The sequence below is a fragment of the Nerophis ophidion genome, linkage group LG18 (genome assembly GCF_033978795.1).
Source record: "Nerophis ophidion isolate RoL-2023_Sa linkage group LG18, RoL_Noph_v1.0, whole genome shotgun sequence".
NCBI classification, from domain to species: Eukaryota; Metazoa; Chordata; class Actinopteri; order Syngnathiformes; family Syngnathidae; genus Nerophis; species Nerophis ophidion.
In genome coordinates, this window is record NC_084628.1 from 5,655,442 (window position 1) to 5,681,194 (window position 25,753).

The window sequence follows — 25,753 nt, forward strand, 5'->3', positions numbered from 1 at the left end:
TCCCGAAATCGGAGTTCTCGAGGTTGGCAAGTATGACTAACTAGCAAAACACAACTTAGGTGACAAAGACTGACTTTTTTGCCCTTTAAGTAAGTGTTTGCTGTATTTTGGCCCCACAATTGTGTTCTCTATTATACATGGATTTTTTTATGTTAAATTGTACATTTTGTGTTAAATTTTACCATTTCAATTTGTAGTTCTTTCGCAGGTGTACAATACACTACTGCAATACCCAAAGCCAAACAAGACATATAATTAATCAATTACTATTCATTTATATAGCCCTTAATCACAAGTGCCTCAAAAAAGCCCGAAATGAGGAAAAAGAAAGCCACTACTAGCGACCACGCAGTCTGATAGTTTATATATCAATGATGAAATATTAACATTGCAACACATGCCAATACGGCCGCTTTAGTTTACTAAATTGCAATTTTAAATTTCCCGCTGAGTTTCTTGTTGAAAACGTCACGGAATGAAGACGCGTATGATGACGTCTCGGCTTGTAGGGGAGTCGTCTCTTTTCATCGCATAATTACACAGTAATTTGGACATCTGTGTCGCTGAATCTTTTGCAATTTGTTCAATTAATAATGGAGACGTCAAAGAAGAAAGATGTTGGTGGAAAGCGGTGGATTGCAGCTGCCTTTAGCATCCGAGACACAGCCGGTGTTTCTTTGTTTGTTGTGAAGCTTTAACACAGAGCGGTCAAGCGAACATGTTTCTCTACGTCAAGCAGCAAGTTTTTGGATGGGAAATTGTGATAGTAAGTCGGCTCTTACAGGAGACTTGAGTGGAATTTGCGACCTCCTCCTGTAGCTGTCAAAAAGACAGCTGTTATCTTGTCTTCCATTGGCTTCTCGCAGAGACACTGGCGTTCACCGCAGCCCTCTGACTTTCAGGTATGACTTTATAATCTCACTAAAACACTAGTAACACAATGAGCAGATAAGGGATTTTTTTTAGAATTATCCTAGTAAATATGTCTAATAACATCTGAATCGCTCACACTGCCATCGCCTGGAGCTGTCGCCTTTTCGTTTTGTTTTTTTTGTTTTTTTTAGTGCTTCACTCTAACTTTCCTCATCCACGAATCTTCCATCCTCGCTCAAATTAATGGGGAAATCGTGGCTATGATTATAAACAATGTGAGGATGTGAGGAGCTCCCCAATCCGTGACGTCACGCGCACATCATCTGCTACTTCCGGTACAGGCAAGGCTTTTTTATTAGCGACCAAAACTTGCGAACTTTATCGTCGATGTTCTCTACTAAATCCTTTCAGCAGAAATATGGCAATATCGCGAAATGATCAAGTATGACACATAGAATGGACCTGCTATCCCCGTTTGAATAAGAAAATCTCAATTCAGTAGGCCTTTTTAGTCCCCTAAGTCCTTCTTTATTCAACGGGTAAAAAAACATTATATCCCGCCCTCTTCCAGCTTCTCATACGTAACGCCGTACTTTCGTAACACAGCTTAGCTTCAGCTGTTGTTAGCGATTAATAGCAATTTGGATAGCTAGCATTAGCTGTGTTCTGTTACTAATGATAACATAAGATGGCCGGTGGTGGTGTTATATTTTGTTGTTCTGAAAAATATTACTGTGAGGAAGTTGCAAACATCGTCTTTAAATCTCCTGACGAGTCCACATTTCAAATTGATTTTGGAAGCGATCCCTTAGGCGCGACTGCATCATCAATGTGTAAAGGATATCGCCACATCGGCTCAGGAACACTTCAGAAAAACCACCGTCAGTAACTACAGTTGGTCGCTACATCGTTAAAACTCGATCAAATTATGTCCCAGTATATCAGGTGTCGGCAACCCGCGGCTCTGGAGCCGCATGCAGCTCTTTAGCGCCGCCCTAGTGGCTCTCCGGAGGGTTTTCAAAAATATATGAATAATGGAAATGATGAGGGGGAAAAAACATATTTTTGGTTTTAATTTGGTTTCTGTAGGAGGACAAACATGACACCAACCTCCCTAATTGCTATAAAACACATTGTTTGCATTAAACATGCTTCACTGATTCGAGTATTTGGCGAGCGTCGTTTTGTCCTACTAATTTTGGCGGTCCTTGAACTCACCGTAGTTTGTTTACATGTATAACTTTCTCCGACTTTCTAAGACATGATTTATGCCACTTCTTTTTCCGTCTCATTTTGTCCACCAAACTTATGACGTTGCGCATGACTGCAAAAAGGTGAGTTTTGTTGATGTTATCGACTTATGTGGGCTAATCAGACATATTTGGTCACTGCATGACTGTAAGCTAATCGATGCTAACATGCTATTTAGGCTAGCTATATGTACATATTGCATTACTATGCCTCATTTGTAGCTATATTTGAGCTCATTTAGTTTCCTTTAAGTCCTCATAATTCAATTTACATCTCATGACACAATCTGTATGTAATATGGATTTAATTTTTTTGTGGCTCCTGACAGATTTGTTTTTGTATTTTTGGTCCAATATGGCTCTTTCAACATTTTGGGTTTCGACCCCTACAGTATATAGATTTGCATAACCTGAGTATTTTATTAGCGATTTACGTATTCAAACCTGTGACATTATTTGAGCAAAATGCCTTCGAAAGGGTAAAAATGTACAAAAACATTACATGATTAATATTTTTGTATAAAACTGTGTTTTAACAAAGTTGTGCAAAAAAAAAAGGGGGGGGGGGGTAAATTAAACCAAAATGTGTTTACGCCTTTTTAAAAACTTAAGATAATGAAGATAATTAAAATCAAATGTGCCCCGATGGTTAAGAGTAGAGATGTCCGACAATATCAGACTGCCGATATTACCGGCCGATAAATGCTTTAAAATTGGATATTGGAAATTATCAGTATCGGTTTCAAGAAATAAAATGTATGACTTTTTCAAAACGAGGCTGTTCGGAGTGGTGCACGGACGTAGGGAGAAGTACAGAGCGCCAATAAACCTTAAAGACACTGCCTTTGCGTGCCGTCCCAATCACATAATATCTACGGCTCTACACACACACACACACACACACACACACACACACACACACACAATTGAATTCAAGGCATACTTAGTCAACAGCCATAAAGGTCACACTGAGGGTGGCCGTATAAACAACTTCAACACTGTTACAAATATGCGCCACACTGTGAACCCACACCAAACAAGAATGACAAACATATTTCGGGAGAATATCCGCACCGTAACACAACATAAACACATCAGAACAAATACCCAGAACCCCATACAGCACTAACTTTTCCAGGACTTTGCAATATACACCCCCCCCGCTACCCCGCCCACCTCAACCTCCGCATGTTCTCTAAGGGAGAGCATGTCTCAAATTGCTGTTTTGAGGCATGTTAAAAAAAATAATGCACTTTGTGACTTCAATAATAAATATGGCAGTGCCATGTTGGCGTTTTTTCCCATAACTTGAGTTGATTTAATTTGTAAAAGATTGTTACATTGTTTAATGCATCCAGCGGGGCATCACAACAAAATTAGACATAATAATGTGTCAATTCCACGACTGTATATATCGGAATCGGTTGATATCGGAATTGGTAATTAAGAGTTGGACAATATGGGATCGGGACATCTCTAGTTAAGAGATTATTTTTCTTGTCATGTCGCACTTGTTGCAAGGCAGAGTTCATAAGGCTTACTGTATTTGTAGTTCGTAAATGACATTTGTTTTACCCCAAAGCTTGTGCTCAAAAATGCATGCTAGCAAAAAGTTACCGTATTTCCTTGAATTGCCGCTGGGGCGCTAATTATTTTAAAACCTCTTCTCACTCCAGCGTTTGCCAAAGGCATGTGGTAAAGGCAAGCATGCGCTAATTATTTTAAAACTTCTTCTGACTCCGGCACTTACCAAAGGCATGCGGCAAATTTAGGCCTGCGCTTATAAATTTGAGTGTGATGTAAGGATACCATCATGAAAAGCACATTTAATTAAAAAAAATGTTATTATGGTCTTACCTTTACTTATAAATGAAGTCCCTGCGCAGCTCCTTCTGCTCAAAAGCATCGATAACTTGTTTATAGAAGTCTTCCTTATCTTTCTTCAGTTTTAAAAGTCTCTCTGTCTCGATGGAGATCTTCCTTTATTACCTCCTGCTTCGATTGTAATTCCAGTTTAGAAAACTGTTTTATTTTAGATATGTAATCCTCCATGTTAAAAGTGCAAGCCAGAGGAAAAAATAAACGATCGCTGTTCACTCTTGCTGCTTGTTGTAGCAAGAGTAGTCGCAAGAAGGACCACTAGCGCCCTCTACCACCAGGAGGCGGGAGTCATTTAATGACTCATATTTGACACACGCAACTACGGTATATTAATAAAACATATCTTCTAACTGTTCTTTTTAGCATATTCAATACCTTGGACCTTAAATCCTACTGAATTGCTCTTAATCTTCTTCCTTTTATGCGATTTCAAATGATTGAAATCGCAGCCTCCTCCATTTTGAAAATGATGACGGGTGAAGTGTCACCCGTGACGTGACGAGTTTGACCCGGCGGAAATTTTAGGCATATGCTAAATATTTTGCGAAACGAGTTTGACCCGGCGGAAATTCTAGACATGCGCTGATAAAAATAATATTTAGCGAAAAGAATTTGACCCGGCGTTAATCCTGAGCCGGCGGTAATGCTAAGCATGCGCTAATTATTTTGCGAAACGAGTTTTGATTCGAGGCAGGCGCATACTTTACACCCTGCGGCAATTCAAGGAAATACGGTATACAGTACACACTAAACCAGGGGTAGGGAACCTATGGCTCGCGAGCCAGATGTGGCTCTTTCGATGACTGCCTCCGGCTCTCGGATAAATCTGAGCTGACGTTGCTTAACACGATAAGTAATGAATAATTCCACTTGTAATCACAGTGTTAAAAATAACGTTCAAAATATAAAACACTCTCATGCTTTTTTATGTTCAAGCAGTTGCGTTAATGGTAAGAAGTAATTTATTTATTATTGGTTAGTGTGGGGTTTGCCCTCCTGAGGGTTCTTCAGACCACCAAGCACCGACATGAGAGCCTGTTTCAGGGTTACAATATTGTTTTGTTTTTCAAAAAGTCTCTCAGTTGCTTTCCAGCAATTGTATTTTTCTCGCTTGTGTTCTGGCTCCAGCCCCAACCCCGTCTCTCCTCCTGGCTGCTGCTTATAAAAGAGTGACAGGTGATTAGATAACAAGGCCCAGGTGGGCCTTTTGCGCACCTGTCGCTGATTTCGAGGCCGTTCCTGGCACACCCCGCTTTGCTGCAGGCCTGCAGGCCACGCCCCCTCCACAATTCGCTTCAGAATAACAACGTTATTACAAAGAATAATAGACTTATTGTACTCTAGAAATGTTGGTCTTACTTAAAAATGCATGCTTTTAGTTGTGTTCAGTGTTAAAAAAAAAATATTTTATGGCTCTTACGTAAATACGTTTTGAAATATTTGGCTTCTTGGCTCTCTCAGCCAAAAAGGTTCCCGACTCCTGCACTAAAGTCTCGTAGAGCTCATTGAAAAATTGTAAGTACGTTCAAGAACAGCGCCACCGTGTGGTGTATTTGTTAGAAAAGTAGTAGTAATGGCCACACAGTAGGTGTGCACGTTTTGACACATTCTTACATGTAAACTGTGTGTTTATTAATAATGCAATTGAATCAGTGCTCTGTATTAGATGGAAACATAATCAAACGATTGGGGCAGTGAACCCAGTGCCCCTAATGCCAAGTGCACAATGAGTGACGCATGAAAGTAGAAGAATGATGAGGTGCGTGAGCGGACACATCAGATACAAATGATAGTCATCAGTGCTGTTACGTGAACAGGAAGTTGACATTGTTCAAATTCTTCTAGACAATTGAAGACGATCGGTGGAGAAAAAGTACCCGGCTTTCAAGAGAGCGACACGTGTGTCATGTCTGCTCCACACATGCCCCGCACCTGTCGGTTAAAGCTGCAGTAATGCCCTCCATCATAAATCCCCTTGATTGGGATTTGCAGCTGAAGCACAGCCAGCATCAGCAGCAGCAGCCATGAGCCCTGCAGGCTGCTTAGGGCTGCTCACCTGTGCCTGCACGGCACGACCTCAGCTCGCCTCGTAAGACCCAGGACAAGTCTGCGGGCTATAGAGCGTTTTCCGTTCGAACTCCAGTACTCTGGAATGCCCTCCCGGTAACAGTTCGAGATGCTACCTCAGTCTCACCTTAAAACTCATCTGTATACTCTAGCCTTTAAATAGACCTCCTTTATAGATCAGTTGATCTGCCGCTTCTTTTCTTTCTCCTATGTCCCCCCCTCCCTTGTGGAGGGGGTCCGGTCCGATGACCATGGATGAAGTACTGGCTGTCCAGAGTCGAGACCCAGGATGGACCGCTCGTCGGGACCCAGGATGAACCGCTCGCCTGTATCGGTTGGGGACGTCTCTACGCTGCTGATCCGCTTGAGATGGTTTCCTGTGGACGGGACTCTCGCTGCTGTCTTGGATCCGCTTGAACTGAACTCTCGCGGCTGTGTTGGAGCCACTATGGATTGAACTTTCACAGTATCATGTTAGACCCGCTCGACATCCATTGCTTTCGGTCCCCTAGAGAGGGGGGGTTGCCCACATCTGAGGTCCTCTCCAAGGTTTCTCATAGTCAGCATTGTCACTGGCGTCCCACTGGATGTGAATTCTCCCTGCCCACTGGGTGTGAGTTTTCCTTGCCCTTTTGTGGGTTCTTCCGAGGATGTTGTAGTCGTAATGATTTGTGCAGTCCTTTGAGACATTTGTGATTTGGGGCTATATAAATAAACATTGATTGATTGAAGTTCAAAGTCCAAATCGTCAAGTCTTGCAGTGGTCTTCACTGTACTGTTTGGCCTCCTTTATTCTGGGTGGCTTTTTTCAAGTTATTCTTTCTATTTGTATGACACTAGTTGGTGATTATTGTCATTGTCTGGTTGGAGGAGCAATCTCATGCGGGAAGAGTGGTGGCAGATCATATCGTGCAGTTAGCATTGCATTTTTGCATTTGCTTAGCTGGCAATGACGCATGTTCTTGTGGAAGAAAAATAACGTGAGCAAAAAAACAGGAAAAGCTAAACACACAGTGTAACTTTGATTTACAAACTTTTCATTGTATTTCATGGTTCTCGCCCGGAAAAAGGTGGAATGCCATCTCCGGGTTGGGGAGGAGACCCTGCCCCAAGTGGAGGAGTTCAAGTACCTAGGAGTCTTGTTCACGAGTGGGGGAAGAGTGGATCGTGAGATCGACAGGCGGATCGGTGCGGCGTCTTCAGTAATGCGGACGTTGTACCGATCCGTTGTGGTGAAGAAGGAGCTGAGCCGGAAGGCAAAGCTCTCAATTTACCGGTCCATCTACGTTCTCATCCTCACCTATGGTCATGAGCTTTGGGTCATGACCGAAAGGATAAGATCACGGGTACAAGCGGCCGAAATGAGTTTGGGTCCCTCCCTTAGAGATAGGGTGAGAAGCTCTGCCATCCGGGAGGAACTCAAAGTAAAGCCGCTGCTCCTTCACATCGAGAGGAGCCAGATGAGGTGGTTCCGGCATCTGGTCAGGATGCCACCCGAACGCCTCCCTAGGGAGGTGTTTAAGGCACGTCCAACCGGTAGGAGGCCACGGGGAAGACCCAGGACACGTTGGGAAGACTATGTCTCCCGGCTGGCCTGGGAACGCCTCGGGATCCCCCGGGAAGAGCTAGACGAAGTGGCTGGGGAGAGGGAAGTCTGGGTTTCCCTGCTTAGGCTGTTGCCCCCGCGACCCGACCTCGGATAAGCGGAAGATGATGGCATTGTACAAACCTGTCGATTTACGAGCCACAGACCGGATAAAAATGTACGGTAACGTAGGGCTGGGCGATATTGGCTTTTATTAATATCGCCAAGGGAGTAGGTTTGATTTTGAGATTGGTGGGGACACAAAAGTGCTCCAAGGCAGCACTCTGAAAGTTTACTTTTTTTTCTTTCTTTTTTTTACATTAGCAATCATAATTTCACGTCATGCAGATGTTATAGGGCAGGGGCGCTCACACTTTTTCTGCAGGTGAGCTACTTTTCAATTGACCGAGTCGAGGAGATCTACCTCATTCCTATTTATAATTTATATGTATTTATTTATGAAAGAGACATTTTTGTTAACAAGTTAATGGTGTTTAATGATCATACAAGCATGTTTAACACACATAGATTCCTTTCTTTCATGAAGACAAGAATATAAGTTGGTGTATTACCTGATTCTGATGACTTGCATTGATTGGAATTAGACAGTGGTGCTGATAACGTCCGCATTTTCAAATGGAGGAAAAAAAAAAGTCCTCCTTTCTGTCCAATACCACATGAAAGTGGTTGGATTTGGCATCTCATTTGTCCAATTTGCATACTCGTTTTTAAACACTTTGTTATGAGAGTAGCATATGTGTGTGGCCCTTTAATGTCTGGCAGCAGGTGAGTGACGTCAGTGACTGTGCGGGTGGGCAAGCAAGTGAGAAAGCGCTCGCTGAGGGCGGGGGAGAAATACATTGGCATCAAACTCCGTAGCTTGCTAGCTTTCTGAGACTCTTATTTTGTTAGCACAGGCAGGATGAAACAGGTCTTTTATGGTGAAGACAGGAACTGTGCAGTCGGTCTTTAGAGTTTTGACAGTAGGTACGGAGTCTCTAGAAATAAAATGTGTTTCTCTGCGTCCGCCCTGTTAGTGATTTTTTTCTTAAATATGAGCTCGCAGCAGCCAGCGTCATCTCACAAGATCCTCGGGTGCCGAGAATGTCAAACAACTGACGAAAGTGAAGTCTTGGTATGATTGATTATTGCTCATTTTTATGTACATTTTTTAATGCCTGGCTTGAGATCGACTGACACACCCTCCGAGATCGACCAGTCGATCACGATCGACGTAATGGGCACCCCTGTTATAGGGTAAAGCAACTACAATGAAAGCAAAGGAAACAACTTCAAAGAGTTCTCATCTTTACTCTTTAGTGTAGGGCTGTAGTGCAACTGTGCATCATACTGTCAATCAACATAGCCTACTGTCCATCAACAACATCAGAAATACATTCATGCAATACAACATTGTAAATAAACATAAATGAACTGTAATAATCTTTTCCCCAACTTGTGTTTAAATCACTCACAATTTTTTCCCTTCATCTACTTCTTTCGAATGCTGCTTTTGTACCGTAAATACAAAAGCGGCAAAAGCGGCGATCTGATTGGCTGTTAACCGTGGTTTAAATATCGAGCACGGCTACTATTCTCAAGCCTTATCACAGCGTAGGCTATCACTCCGCTGGCTCGCTGACAACAAGCTATCCATACACTTAGGTAAAACGGAATCCATCCTATTTGGGTCCCATATCAAACTTAAGAAGGTCAGTGACTTCACTATAAAAGTGGGTGACATTGTTATCACCAGGAAGGATGAGATCACCTACCTAGGTTCCATTCTAGAGGCTAATCTTTCCTGCGATAAAATGGCAACCAAGGTGATCAAAAAGGTCAACCAAAGAACGAGATTCCTCTACAGAATCTCCTCTCTGGTCAACGAAAGCACCTTGAGGATTCTAGCGGGAACTCTCATTCAACCCTCCTTCGATTACGCTTGCACCTCCTGGTACCCCAGCACCTCCAAAACCCTCAAATCTAGACTCCAAACATCCCAGAATAAGCTAATCCGGTTACTTTTAGACCTCCACCCCAGATCACACCTCAATCCAACCCACTTCTCCAAAGTGGGCTGGCTTAGGGTGGAGGACAGAGTAAAACAACTTGCACTGAGCCTAGTCTATAAAATCCGCTACACCGCCTTGATACCGAAGTACATGTCAAACTACTTCCTTAACGTAAATGACCGCCATAACCACAACACCAGGGGGAGCTCCACAAACCACGTTAAACCCAGATTTCGATCTAACAAAGGTCTTAACTCATTCTCTTTCAATGCCACATCAATGTGGAATGCACTCCCAACAGGTATAAAAGTAAGTGCATCTCTATATTCCTTCAAAACCGCTCTAAAACAACACCTCCAGGCAACTTCAACACTTTACTAATACCCTCCTCCATTCACATCCCATCTCCCCGGATTATAAACAACTCAAATGTACTTCTAATGTATATACTTGTTCTTATGCTATCTGAACTCACTGGCTGTACATATCCTACTAAATAAGACCTACACTGTTTCAATGTCCACATTTCTCTGTTGATGCAATTATTCATGACTGAAGTTCTGATATCAACCAAAGCTCCTCATCCCACCCCCCGGATTGTAAATAATGTAAATAATTCAATGTATATACTATGATGATTAACTTGTGTGATGACTGTATTATGTTGATAGTATATATTTGTACCATGAATTGATAAACGTGGACCCCGACTTAAACAAGTTGAAAAACTTATTGGGGTGTTACCATTTAGTGGTCAATTGTACGGAATATGTACTGTACTGTGCAATCTACTAATAAAAGTATCAATCAATCAATCAATCAAACTCAGGCACGTATGACTGGTATGAATGGAAGTTGTTGTCATGTATCCATGACAACGGACTGTTGCAGTCCGTAGTAAAAGACAGCTGATGTTTTTACGATGTTAAAAAAACGGACTAAAGTAGTTGAATTCACATGTTTAAGGCTAAGTTTCATCTCCGGGGAGGGTTAACAAGGGTAGAGGGGACTGAGCATTGACTTTCACCTGGAAAAAAAGCGGAGGAAAAGACGAGATGCAGTGCTAATTCGGAGCTAACGTCTGGATAGGTGGGACTATTTTGTCCACAGTGAGGCTATTTTATTGGATAATATTTATTTCTGGTTGAATAAAACCACATTAAATTGATTGAGTATTCCTATTGCATAATGCCTTTATTTGTAACCGTTTTATAAAAGCAATATATCACTCCAGTCCATGGTATATGCTCATTATAGCACTCTAAGGGGTGTGACTGGAGTGATATATTGTTGAATTATTATTGGGACGGCGTGGCGCAGTGGGAGAGTGGCCGTGCGAAACCCGAGGGTCCCTGGTTCAAATCCCACCTAGTACCAACCTCGTCACGTCCGTTGTGTCCTGAGCAAGACACTTCACCCTTGCTCCTGATGGGTGCTGGTTGGCGCCTTGCATGGCAGCTCCCTCCATCAGTGTGTGAATGTGTGTGTGAATGGGTAAATGTGGAAGTAGTGTCAAAGCGCTTTGAGTACCTTGAAGGTAGAAAAGCGCTATACAAGTACAACCCATTTATCATTTAATTATTCAATATTGTTGAGCCTCTATACACCCTTGAAGTAACTTACAGTTGGACTCTTAAAGAAGTCTCTTATATCCAGTTTTCTTTTCATTGACATCCTTCAAAACCTACAGCACACACGCACGCAAACATACACAAACACAATGTAAATCACACCGCTGATATAAATATCCTTCTAGCTCCCGTGTGCCAGGAACAACAAATGCCGAACATGTTGACAACTTACACTGACAATCGCTAGCAACTAGCATGTAGGCTAGCTTTTACAAGCAGGAGTGACAGCGGGGACAGCCAATCACACGTAAGTTAGCATGAAACCGGCAACCAATCAGGGAGCGATATTTAGGTTAGAGGCGGGAATTCAAGCAGAGACCGACTTATAACACTTTCTGTGCCATAATCATTGACTAAACATTACGGGCAGCGCTTGTATTGATAGTGACTACACAGTAGCGGCTGGATATTGGTAGGGACGTGTCCCTAGCGTCCCTACCCAATTCTACGCCCTTGAATATCGCAATATTTTATGCCATATTGCGATATAGACTTAGACTTTCTTTTTATTGTCATTCAAATTTGAACTTTACAGTACAAATAAGAACGAAATTTCGTTGCATTAGCTCTTGGTAGTGCGGGATAAAAAATCTATTTAAAAAAAGCAATAAGGTGCAGATATAAATAAATAGATTACTGTACAGATAAATACATTGCACTTTTTCCACATGCGTCCACGTTTATGGATGTATGTTATATTGTCTTTTTTATTCCAGCGAGTTAATCCATTTTGGGGGGGAGTTGAGGGGATAATTTAATTATGATGCGTTCAAGAGTCTTACGGCCTGAGGGAAGAAGCTGTTACAGAACCTGGAGGTTCTGCCACGGAGGCTGCGGACCCTCTTCCTAGAGTCCGGCAGTGAAAACAGTCCTTGGTGGGGGTGGGAGGAGTCTTTGCATATTTTCTGAGCCCTGGTCAGGCAGCGGCTTTTTGCGATCTCCTGGATAGGAGGAAGAGGAGTCCTGATAATCTTTTCCACCGTCCTCACCGCTCTCTGGCGAGACTTCCAGTCTGAGGCATTGCAGGCACCAGGTAGCCCGTAAGGACCAGATGAGTCACCCGCCGGCCTGTTCTAAAAATAGCTCAAATAGCAGCACTTACCAGTGAGCTGCCTCTATTTTTCACATTTTATTTATTTACCCGCAAGCTGGTCTCGCTTTGCTCGACATTTTTAATTCTAAGAGAAACAAAACTCGAATAGAATTTGAAAATCCCAGAAAATATTTTAAAGACTTTGGTCCTCACTTGTTTAAATAAATTCATTTATTTTTTTTTTACTTTGCTTTTTATAACATTCAGAAAGACAATTTTAGAGAAAAAATACAACCTTAAAAATGATTTTAGTATTTTTAAACACATATACCTTTTTACCTTTTAAATTCCTTCCTCTTCTTTCCAGACAATTTAAATCAATGTTCACGTAAATTATTTTTTTCAAATAAATTTTTATTAAATTCTTCATTTTAGCTTCTGTTTTTTCGACGAAGAATATTTGGGAAATATTTCTTCAAACTTATTATGATTAAAATTAAAAAAAATATTCTGGCAAATCTAGAACATTTTTAGAATCAAATTTAAATCTTATTTCAAATTCTTTTGAATTTCTTTTAAAATTTTTAAGTGGAATATTTGAGATTATATAATAATTGGAGCCTTAAAAAGGTTAATAACTCATAACAACATTGATTTTAATCCATTATTTATTATATTTTTTTAGCAATGACACTTAAAAAAAAATACACAACAATTATTGGGGATACAAAAGAGTCCTACTCATTAAAGTGTTAAAAAATAAATTATAAATGTTATTAACTGTTTACTTTTAACACAATAACCTCCAGATCAACTTCAGATCATAAGTTGTATTGTTGTTTATGTTTTTGTTTGTTTGTTTTAGGCCATTTAAAAAAAAAAAAAAAAACAGCTTACTTTTTTACTTAGCAAACACAAAATATGCAACATTTTCCCCAAAGAATATCTCAAAGTGGAATATTTAATGTGACGTTATTGGAGCCTTGAATAGGTCGATAATTCATAATGTCATTGATTTTGATTCATTATTTTTTTTTTAAAGAAAGAAACAGCCTGCATGGCAGCTTTGTGTTATTAGAGTCAACATTGCAACATTTTCTTGTTACATTTCACCTGTTGGTTCTTTTAAAACCGTTTTTATGTTTTTTTGTCTTTTAATAGTGTTTTTACAATGTGCTGTGGGGCCGTTAAAAAAATGACCTATGGGCCACAAAAAATGGCCCCCGGGCCGCACTTAGGACACCCCTGTTCTAATGTGTGAACCGGAATATGTTGGCAGTCTAAAAGTAACATGTTCTCCGTCACTTAATTTTGTAGTTTTATGTATCAGATATAAAAATCACAAATTAAATCACAATTTTGGAGAGAAAAAACGCAATTAGTTTTTTCTCGATGGAGAGGAATAGCGGCTTTCCTCTGAGCTCCTATCGAATGACAGAGCATCTAACCTTATCTCCAAATTAGAGCCACACACCAACTGATGGCGTAAACTCATTTCGGCCACTTGTACACGTGATATTGACCTTTCAGTGATGACACAAAGCTCATGACCATAGATGAGGAGAGGAATTTCGATCGACCGGTTAATTGAGAGCTTTGCCTTCCGGCTCATATCCTTCTTCACCACTTCGGATCGATACAGTGTCCGCATCTCTTTAGATGCCGCACCGATCCGCCTGTCAATCTCACGATTCACTCTTCCCTTACTCGTAAACATTCAGGGAGCGGACCGCCACAATCAGACAGTCCGATACCCAATATCAGGGGTCACCAACCTTTTTTAAACCAAGAGCTACTTCTTGGGTACTGATTAATTAACCAGTTTGATACTCACTTAAAAAAATGGCCAGAAATAGCCAATTTGCTCAACTAACCTTCAATAAATAAATGTATATATATATATATATATATTTAAAAAATTGGGTATTTCTGTCTGTCATTCCGTCGAACATTTTTTTTCTTTTACGGAAGGTTTTTTGTAGAGAATAAATGATGAAAACACACTTAATTGAACGGTTTAAAAGAGGAGTAAACAGGAAAAAAAATCAAAATTAAATTTGGAAACATAATTTATCTTCAATTTCGACTCTTTAAAATTCAAAATTCAATAGAAAAAAAGAAGAGAAAAACTAGCTAATTTGAATTTTTTTGAAAAAATTATAAAAATAATTTATGGAACATCATTAGTAATTTTTTTTTAATTAAGATTAATTTTAGAATTTTGATGACATGTTTTAAATAGGTTAAAATCCAATCTGCATTTTGTTAAAATATATAACAAATTGGACCAAGCTATACTTCTAACAAAGACAAATCATTATTTCTTCTAGATTTTCCAGAACAAAAATTTTATGAGAGAAATTCAAAAGAATTTTAAATAGGATTTAAATTTGATTCTAAAAATGTTCTAGATTTGCCAGAATATTTTTTTTATTATTTTAATCATAATAAGTTAGAATAAATATTTCCCAAATATTCTTCATCGAAAAAACAGAAGCTAAAATGAAGAATTTAATAAAAAATTTATTTATTATTCTTTACAATAAAAAAAAATTAATTAACGTGAACATTGATTTAAATTGTCAGGAAAGAAAAGGAAGGAATTTAAAAGGTAAAATGGTATATGTGCTAATAACTTGAGTTTGAGCCTTTTTTACAACATGTTTCTATTTCTTCTAGCTCAATGTGAGTCCTAAGAAAGCAGTGGACAAGCAGTGTGTGGTTTGAAACATTCAGGTAGTATCCACAGTGTTGTCGACACTGCCTCCTTACTTCCTCCCCGTCCCTTCCAAACAGGTAAAGTAGATTTTTTTCATTCCTAATCCTGGCTGTTAATGGTAAGGGGTTTTGTGATTTCAAACTGTGGATGTGGATCAAGAAGGATAAAAAATACAAGTGTGTGTGTGCGTGTGTGTTTGTGTCCTTGTATTTCAACATTTCCTGAGACATCAACAAAACAAGGTGACTCGGTAAAGAATCTGGGTATTATCTTCGACCCAACTCTCTCCTTTGAGTCACACATTAAAAGCGTTACTAAAACGGCCTTCTTTCATCTCCGTAATATCGCTAAAATTCGCTCCATTTTGTCCACTAAAGACGCCGAGATCATTATCCATGCGTTTGTTACGTCTCGTCTCGACTACTGTAACGTATTATTTTCGGGTCTCCCCATGTCTAGCATTAAAAGATTACAGTTGGTACAAAATGCGGCTGCTAGACTTTTGACAAGAACAAGAAAGTTTGATCACATTACGCCTGTACTGTATATACCTTTATATACATATATACATACATATATACTGTATATACCTTTATATACATATATACATACATATATACCTATACTGGCTCACCTGCACTGGCTTCCTGTGCACTTAAGATGTGACTTTAAGGTTTTACTACTTACGTATAAAATACTACACGGTCTAGCTCCATCCTATCTTGCCGATTGTATTGTACCATATGTCCCGGCAAGAAATCTGCGTTCAAAAGACTCCGGCTTATTAGTGATTCCTAGAGCCCCAAAAAAGTCTGCGGGCTATAGAGCGTTTTCCGTTCGGGCTCCAGTACTCTGGAATGCCCTCCCGGTAACAGTTCGAGATGCCACCTCAGTAGAAGCATTTAAGTCTCACCTTAAAACTCATTTGTATACTCTAGCCTTTAAATAGACCTCCTTTTTAGACCAGTTGATCTGCCGCTTCTTTTCTTTATCCAATGTCCCCCCCTCCCTTGTGGATCCGGTCCGATGACCATGGATGAAGTACTGGCTGTCCAGAGTCGAGACCCAGGATGGACCGCTCGCCTGTGTATCGGTTGGGGACATCTCTACGCTGCTGATCCGCCTCCGCTTGAGATGGTCTCCTGTCGACGGGACTCTCGGTGCTGTCTTGGATCCGCTTTGAACTGAACTCTCGCGGCTGTGTTGGAGCCACTATGGATTGAACTTTCACAGTATCATGTTAGACCCGCTCGACATCCATTGCTTTCGGTCCCCTAGAGGGGGGGGGGGGTTGCCCACATCTGAGGTCCTCTCCAAGGTTTCTCATAGTCAGCATTGTCACTGGCGTCCCACTGGATGTGAATTCTCCCTGCCCACTGGGTGTGAGTTTTCCTTGCCCTTTTGTGGGTTCTTCCGAGGATGTTGTAGTCGTAATGATTTGTGCAGTCCTTTGAGACATTTGTGATTTGGGGCTATATAAATAAACATTGATTGATTGATTGATTGATCAACAAGAAAAAGTGCCTTCCATATGAGAACCGAAATCATGGTCCCAATAAGGAAAACCTTTGCATCTAAGAGAGAATGTCTCATTTGCAGCCCTGGTGGTGGAATCTATCAAAATTAAGGTGTTCCCAAAAAGGAGGGATTTTTCAAATTGACTGTGTGTCAGTTTTAAAAGTGCTCCCCCTCTGGCCAACATATGTAATAACAAGTGTGTGTAAGAAATTAAAATGCGCTGCCTATGGCCAACATTGATTTTTAGAAAAATACAACAAATATGTATATAGAGACATACTGTAATAACTTAGTAAACAATGAAGATTTAAAAGCAATTACAAAAAAATATATAATAATTATTAACTAAAAGCTTACCTTTTTATATTTGCATAGTATGTATATATTAATAATGTTGTAAATACAAATTTTTATATATTAGGTAAGGGTGGTCCGAAAACGTTAGGCATGTTTCGGAGGTCTCAAGAATGTATTAAATACAAGAACGTGTGTGTGTGTGTGTGTGTGTGTGTGTGTGTGTGTGTGTGTGTGTGTGTGTGTGTGTGTGTGTGTCTTTCGGCAAGGCGACTGCATAGGAGGACAGTTTAGTGAATTAGTGTGAATTATATTTATATAGCGCTTTTCTCAAGTGACTCAAAGCGCTTTACATAGTGAAACCCAATATCTAAGTTACATTTAAAGCAGTGTGGGTGGCACTGGGAGCAGGTGGGTAAAGTGTCTTGCCCAAGGACACAACGGCAGTGACTAGGATGGCACAAGCGGGAATCGAACCTGCAACTCTCAAGTTGCTGGCACGGCCACTTTATCAACCGAGCTATGCCGCCCCACTTGTTAGCTTGTTGTTGTTTTGACTTTGTTATTAAATAGGAAGTTAATCTATCGCCCCCTTTATATGTTTCATATACAGTACTGTATATCGCTTTATATTGTGTTCAAAGTGCAAAAAACTCTACTAAGATATGGCATTTTTTGGGAGGTTGAAAACTAATATTCATTTTACATCTTTTCTTATGGAGGAATGTGCTTTAAAATTCAAACTTTTATATTTACAAACCATGCTTGAGAACCAGTTACGTTCGTAAATCGAGGATCCAGTGCCTTACATTGTTTTTTGTTTTTTTTGTGTGTTTTTTTTTATTGGCACAATAACCGTCCATAGCGTTTCTGCTCGAATGGATTCTTCATTCATCACTCCAAGTTATGTTTATAAATGTTTTTTATTTGGGAGGCCCCACAGCAGGACCTGCTACTCACTGTGAAGAGCATTATGTACAAACCCCGTTTCCATATGATTTGGGAAATTGTGTTAGATGTAAATATAAACAAAATACAATGATTTGCAAATCATTTTCAACCCATATTCAATTGAAGGCACTACAAAGACAAGATATTTGATGTTCAAACTCATAAACTTTATTTTTGTTTTGCAAATAATAATTAACTTAGAATTTCATGGCTGCAACATGTGTCAAAGTAGTTGGGAAAGGGCATGTTCACCACTGTGTTGCATCACCTTTTCTTTTAACAACACTCAATAAACGTTTGGGAACTGAGGAAACTAATTGTTGAAGCTTTGAAAGTGGAATTCTTTCCCATTCTTGTTTTATGTAGAGCTTCAGTCGTTCAACAGTCCGGGGTCTTCGCTGTCGTATTTTACGCTTCATTATGCGCCACACATTTTCGATGGGAGACAAGTCTGGACTGTAGGCGGGCCAGGAAAGTACCCGCACTCTTTTTTTACGAAGCCACGCTGTTGTAACGTGCTGAATGTGGCTTGGCATTGTCTTGCTGAAATAAGCAGGGGCGTCCATGAAAAAGACGGTGCTTACATGGTAGCATATGTTGTTCCAAAACCTGTATGTACCTTTCAGCATTAATGGTGCCTTCACAGATGTGTAAGTTACCCATGCCTTGGGCACTATGCACCCCCATACCATCACAGATGCTGGCTTTTGAACTTTGCATCGATAATAGTCTGGATGGTTCGCTTCCCTTTTGGTCCGGATGACACGACGTCAAATATTTCCCCAAACAATTTGAACTGTGGACTCATATGACAACATGACACTTTTCCACTTTGCATCAGTCCATCTTAGATGATCTCGGGCCCAGAGAAGCCGGCGGAGTTTCTGGATGTTGTTGATAAATGGCTTTTGCTTTGCATTGTAGAGCTTTAACTTGCACTTACAGATGTAGCGACTAACTGTATTTAGTGACAGTGGTTTTCTGAAGTGTTCCTGAGCCCATGTGGTAATACCCTTTAGAGATTGATGTCGGTTTTTGATACAGTGCCGTCTGAGGGATCGAAGGTCACGGTCATTCAATGTTGGTTTACGGCCATGCCGCTTATGTGGAGGGATTTCTCCGGATTCTCTGAACCTTTTGATGATATAATGGACCGTAAAGTTACCAATGCCTTGGGCACTAATACACCCCATACCATCACAGATACTGGCTTTTGAACTTTGCGTCAATAACAGTCTGGATGGTTCGCTTCCCTTTTGGTCCGGATGACACGACGTCAAATATTTCCCCAAACAATTTGAACTGTGGACTCGTATGACAACATGACACTTTTCCACTTTGCATCAGTCCATCTTAGATGATCTCGGGCCCAGAGAAGCCGGCGGCGTTTCTGGATGTTGTTGATAAATGGCTTTTGCTTTGCATAGTAGAGCTTTAACTTGCACTTACAGATGTAGCGACTAACTGTATTTAGTGACAGTGGTTTTCTGAAGTGTTCCTGAGCCCATGTGGTAATACCCTTTAGAGATTGATGTCGGTTTTTGATACAGTGCCGTCTGAGGGATTGAAGGTCACGGTCATTCAATGTTGGTTTACGGCCATGCCGCTTATGTGGAGGGATTTCTCCGGATTCTCTGAACCTTTTGATGATATAATGGACCGTAAAGTTACCAATGCCTTGGGCACTAATGCACCCCATACCATCACAGATACTGGCTTTTGAACTTTGCGTCAATAACAGTCTGGATGGTTCGCTTCCCTTTTGGTCCGGATGACACGACGTCAAATATTTCCCCAAACAATTTGAACTGTGGACTCATATGACAACATGACACTTTTCCACTTTGCATCAGTCCATCTTAGATGATCTCGGGCCCAGAGAAGCCGGCGGAGTTTCTGGATGTTGTTGATAAATGGCTTTTGCTTTGCATAGTAGAGCTTTAAATTGCACTTACAGATGTAGCGACAAACTGTATTTAGTGACAGTGGTTTTATGAAGTGTTCCTGAGCCCATGTGGTGATATCCTTTAGAGATTGATGTCGGTTTTTGATACAGTGCCGTCTGAGGGATCGAAGGTCACGGTCATTCAATGTTGGTTTCCGGCCATGCCGCTTATGTGGAGGGATTTCTCCGGATTCTCTGAACCTTTTGATGATATAATGGACCGTAAAGTTACCAATGCCTTGGGCACTAATGCACCCCCATACCATCACAGATACTGGCTTTTGAACTTTGCGTCAATAACAGTCTGGATGGTTCGCTTCCCTTTTGGTCCGGATGACACGACGTCAAATATTTCCCCAAACAATTTGAACTGTGGACTCGTATGACAACATGACACTTTTCCACTTTGCATCAGTCCATCTTAGATGATCTCGGGCCCAGAGAAGCCGGCGGCGTTTCTGGATGTTGTTGATAAATGGCTTTTGCTTTGCATAGTAGAGCTTTAACTTGCACTTACAGATGTAGCGACCAACTGTATTTAGAGACAGTGGTTTTCTGAAGTGTTCCTGAGCCCATGTGGTGATACCCTTTAGAGATTGATGTCGGTTTTTGATACAGTGCCGTCTGAGGGATTGAAGGTCACGGTCATTCAATATTGGTTTACGGCCATGCCGCTTACGTGGAGTGATTTCTCCAGATTCTCTGAACCTTTTGATGATATAATGGACCATAAAGTTACCAATGCCTTGGGCACTAATGCACCCCCATACCATCACAGATACTGGCTTTTGAACTTTGCGTCAATAACAGTCTGGATTGTTCGCTTCCCTTTTGGTCCGGATGAAAAGACGTCAAATATTTCCCCAAACAATTTGAACTGTGGACTCGTATGACAACATGACACTTTTCCACTTTGCATCAGTCCATCTTAGATGATCTCGGGCCCAGAGAAGCCGGCGGCGTTTCTGGATGTTGTTGATAAATGGCTTTTGCTTTGCATAGTAGAGCTTTAACTTGCACTTACAGATGTAGCGACTAACTGTATTTAGTGACCGTGGTTTTCTGAAGTGTTTCTGACCCCATGTGGTGATATCCTTTAGAGATTGATGTCGGTTTTTGATACAGTGCCGTCTGAGGGATTGAAAGTCACGGTCATTCAATGTTGGTTTACGGCCATGCCGCTTATGTGGAAGGATTTCTCCAGATTCTCTGAACCTTTTGATGATATTATGGAGCGTAGATGCTGAAATCCCTTAATTTCTTGCAATTGCACTTTGAGAAACTTTGTTCTAAAACTGTTTCCATCCTTTCTTGTAAAAGACCGAGCATTTTTTGGGAAGCTGTTTTTTTACCCAATCATGGCACCCACCTGTTCCCAATTAGCCTGCACACCTGTGGAATGTTCCAAATCAATCAATCAATCAATCAATGTTTATTTATATAGCCCCAAATCACAAATGTCTCAAAGGACTGCACAAATCTTACGACTACAACATCCTCGGAAGAACCCACAAAAGGGCAAGGAAAACTCACACCCAGTGAGCAGGGAGAATTCACATCCAGTGGGACGCCAGTGACAATGCTGACTATGAGAAACCTTGGAGAGGACCTCAAATGTGGGCATTCCTCAACTTTATCCCAACTTCTTTGTCACGTGTTGCTGGCATCAAATTATAAAGTTAATGATTATTTGCCCCCCCAAAAAAATGTTTATCAGTTTGAACATCAAATATGTTGTCTTTGTAGCATATTCAACTGAATATGGGTTGAAAATGATTTGCAAACCATTGTATTCCGTTTATATTTACATCTAACACAATTTCCCAACTCATATGGAAACGGGGTTTGTACTTTCATGCCAGTCTCCATAAGCGTCCAGCTAGATATGTTGCTTGCTGGTTATTATTTGTATCATCCTACTCTTCTAGGATCCGAAGTATGTAGAAGTCTTATTAAACAGTCAAATGAGCAAATATATGACGACTTTATCTCTAACCTCGTCTGCTCTGCTGCTCCTGCGGCTGTGCGACACAGAGTGCACCTGCCAAGGTAGAGGCTGGGACACCATGTAAGGCAGCGGTTCTTGTCGGCTGGCCAAGCGCACCCCTATCTGCAAATACAAAGAACATTTGTTTGACTCAGACACATATTACCCTACTCAGTGGCCTAGTGGTTAGAACAGGGGTCACCAAGAGTTACTTCTTAGGTACTGATTAATGCGAAGGGCTACCAGTTTGATACACACTTAAACAAATTGCCAGAAATAGCCAATTTGCTCAATTTACCTTTGATAAATCAATCTATGTATACAGTATATTAAAAAAAAAAGGGGTTTTCTGTCATTCCGTCGTACATTTTATTTCCTTTTATGGGGCGGCATAGGTCGGTTGGTATAGTGACCATGCCAGCAACTTGAGGGTTGCAGGTTCGATTCCCGCTTGTGCCATCCTAGTCACTGCCATTGTGTCCCTGGGCAAGACACTTTACCCACCTACTCCCAGTGCCACCCACACTGGTTTAAATGTAACTTAGATATTGGGTTTCATTATGTAAAGCGCTTTGAGTCACTAGAGAAAAGCGTTATATAAATATAATTCACTTCACAATTCACAAATTCATAATTGAGAGGAGACACAAACACGACACAGAACAAACCAAAAGTAAATAAATGATAAATGGGTTGTACTTGTATAGCGCTTTTCTACCTTCAAGGTACTCAAAGCGCTTTGACACTACTTCCACATTTACCCATTCACACACACATTCACACACTGATGGAGGGAGCTGCCATGCAAGGCGCCAACCAGCACCCATCAGGAGCAAGGGTGAAGTGTCTTGCTCAGGACACAACGGACGTGACGAGGTTGGTACTAGGTGGGGATTGAACCAGGGACCCTCGGGTTGCGCACGGCCACTATCCCACGGCGTGGCGCAGTGGGAGAGTGAAACAAAAATGAATATTAATCAACAACAGTATCAATATTAGTTATAATTTCAGCATAGCAGTGATTAAAAATCCCTCATTGACATTATCCATCCATCCATCCATCTTCTTCCGCTTATCCGAGGTCGGGTCGTGGGGGCAACAGCCTAAGCAGGGAAACCCAGACTTCCCTCTCCCCAGCCACTTCGTCTAGCTCTTCCTGGGGGATCCCGAGGCGTTCCCAGGCCAGCCGGGAGACATAGTCTTCCCAACGTGTCCTGGGTCTTCCCCGTGGCCTCCTACCGGTTGGACGTGCCCTAAACACCTCCCTAGGGAGGCGTTCGGGTGGCATCCTGACCAGATGCCCGAACCACCTCATCTGGCTCCTCTCGATGTGGAGGAGCAGCGGCTTTACTTTGAGTTCCTCCCGGATGGCAGAGCTTCTCACCCTATCTCTAAGGGAGAGCCCCGCCACACGGCGGAGGAAACTCATTTGGGCCGCTTGTACCCGTGATCTTATCCTTTCGGTCATGACCATAGGTGAGGATGGGAACGTAGATCGACCGGTAAATTGAGAGCTTTGCCTTCCGGCTCAGCTCCTTCTTCACCACAACGGATCGGTACAACGTCCGCATTACTGAAGACGCCGCACCGATCCGCCTGTCGATCTCACGATCCACTCTTCCCTCACTCATGAACAAGACTCCTAGGTACTTGAACTCCTCCACTTGGGGCAGGGTCTCCTCCCCAACCCGGAGATGGCACTCCACCCTTTTCCGGGCGAGAACCATGGACTCGGACTTGGAGGTGCTGATTCTCATTCCGGTCGCTTCACACTCGGCTGCGAACCGATCCAGTGAGAGCTGAAGATCCGGGTCAGATGAAGCCAACAGGACCACATCATCTGCAAAAAGCAGAGACCTAATTCTGCGGTCACCAAACCGGAACCCCTCAACGCCTTGACTGCGCCTAGAAATTCTGTCCATAAAAGTTATGGACAGAATCGGTGACAAAGGACAGCCTTGGCGGAGTCCAACCCTCACTGGAAATGTGTCCGACTTACTGCCGGCAATGCGGACCAAGCTCTGGCACTGATCATACAGGGAGCGGACCGCCACAATAAGACAGTCCGGCACCCCATACTCTCTGAGCACTCCCCACAGGACTTCCCGAGGGACACGGTCGAATGCCTTCTCCAAGTCCACAAAGCACATGTAGACTGGTTGGGCAAACTCCCATGCACCCTCAAGAACCCTGCCGAGAGTATAGAGCTGGTCCACAGTTCCACGACCAGGACGAAAACCACACTGTTCCTCCTGAATCCGAGGTTCGACTATCCGGCGTAGTCTCCTCTCCAGTAGACCTGAATAAACCTTACCGGGAAGGCTGAGGTTGACATTATCATTAGACATTTATAAAAATTAAAAAAAGAACAATAGTGTCACAGTGGCTTACACTTAAATCGCATCTCATAAGCTTGACAACACTTTTACGGAAGGTTTTTTGTAGAGAATAAATGATGAAAAAAAACACTTTATTGAACGGTTTAAAAAACAGGAAAAAAAAAGAAAATTAAATTTTGAAACATAGTTTATCTTCAATTTGGACTCTTTAGAATTCAAAATTCAACCGAAAAAAAGAAGAGAAAAACTATTTAATTCGAATCTTTTTGAAAAATTTTTAAAAAGAATTTATGGAACATCATTAGTAATTTTTCCAGATTAAGATTAATTTTAGAATTTTGATGACATGTTTTAAATAGGTTAAAATCCAATCGGCATTTTGTTAGAATATACAACAAATTGGACCAAGCTATATTTCTAACAAAGACAAATCCTTATTTCTTCTAGATTTTCCAGAACAAAAATGTTAAAAAAAATTTTAAAAGACTTTGAAATAAGATTTAAATTTCATTCTAAAAATGTTCTAGATTTGCCAGAATATATATATTTTTTTATTTTAATCATAAATTTGAATAAATACTTCGCAAATATTCTTCGTCAAAAAAACAGAAGCTAAAATGAAGAATTTAACAAGAATGTATTTATTATTCTGTACAATAAAAAAATAAATTTACTTGAACATTGATTTAAATTGTCAGGAAAGAAGGGGGAGGAATTTAAAAGGTAAAAAGGTTTATGTGTTTAAAAATCCTAAAATCATTTTTAAGGTTGTATTTTTTCTCTAAAATTGTCTCTCTGAAAGTTATAAGAAGCGAAGTAAAAAAAAAAACAAAATTATTTAAACAAGTGAAGACCAAGTCTTTCAAATATTTTCTTGGATTTTCAAATTCTATTTGAGTTTTGTCTCTCTTAGAATTAAAAATGTCGAGCAAAGCGAGACCAGATTGCTAGTAAATAAATAAAGTTTAAAAAATAGAGGCAGCTCACTGGTAAGTGCTGCTATTTGAGCTATTTTTAGAACAGGCCAGCGGGCGACTCATCTGGTCCTTACGGGCACCGCCTTGGTGACCCCTGAGTTAGAGTGTCCGCCCTGAGATCATTAAGTTGTGAGTTTAAACCCCGGCCGAGTCATACTAAAGACGATTAAAAAAAAATGGGACCCATTATCTCCCTGCTTGGCACTCAGCATCAAAGGTTGGAATTGGGGTTTGAATCACCAAAAATGATTCCCGGGCGCTGCCACCGCTGCTGCTCACTGCTCCACTCACCTCTCAGCGGGTGATGGGTCAAATTTGGCCACACCTAGTGTGTGTGTGTGTGTGTGAGACAATCATGGATACTTTAACTTTAACCACATTGATGTCATACTGTATGCCCGCCTTACACGCAACCTTTAGCCTATTAATATGTGGAGTAAGATTAGAAAACGGCTTGAGTAAGGAAGTAAAGTAATTTACGATAATAAACAGTACAAACGTGTACTGTACAATATTTATAAAACCACTATTATTATCATTTAATTCAGATGTTCTCCATTTACCATTGTTTCTGGACTATAAGCCCCATACTTGTTTTCCAATGCTTTGAACCCTGTGGTTTATAAAATGGTGCGGCTAATTTGTGGATGTTTTTTTCGCTAATGGCACTAATGCAAATAGTTTTAATATA

General features: G+C 41.0%; 1 protein-coding gene across 1 annotated transcript in view; it reads right to left on the minus strand.

Annotated features, from left to right (window-relative positions):
* The window catches only part of LOC133537521 (uncharacterized), a 44,907-nt gene that overhangs the window by 10,803 nt on the left and 8,351 nt on the right, over positions 1 to 25,753 (minus strand). Inside the window, exon 2 of the mRNA XM_061878612.1 lies at positions 21,756 to 21,869. Within this exon, the coding sequence (XP_061734596.1) occupies positions 21,756 to 21,869 (114 nt within the window). The remainder of the gene's footprint in view (positions 1 to 21,755; positions 21,870 to 25,753) is intronic.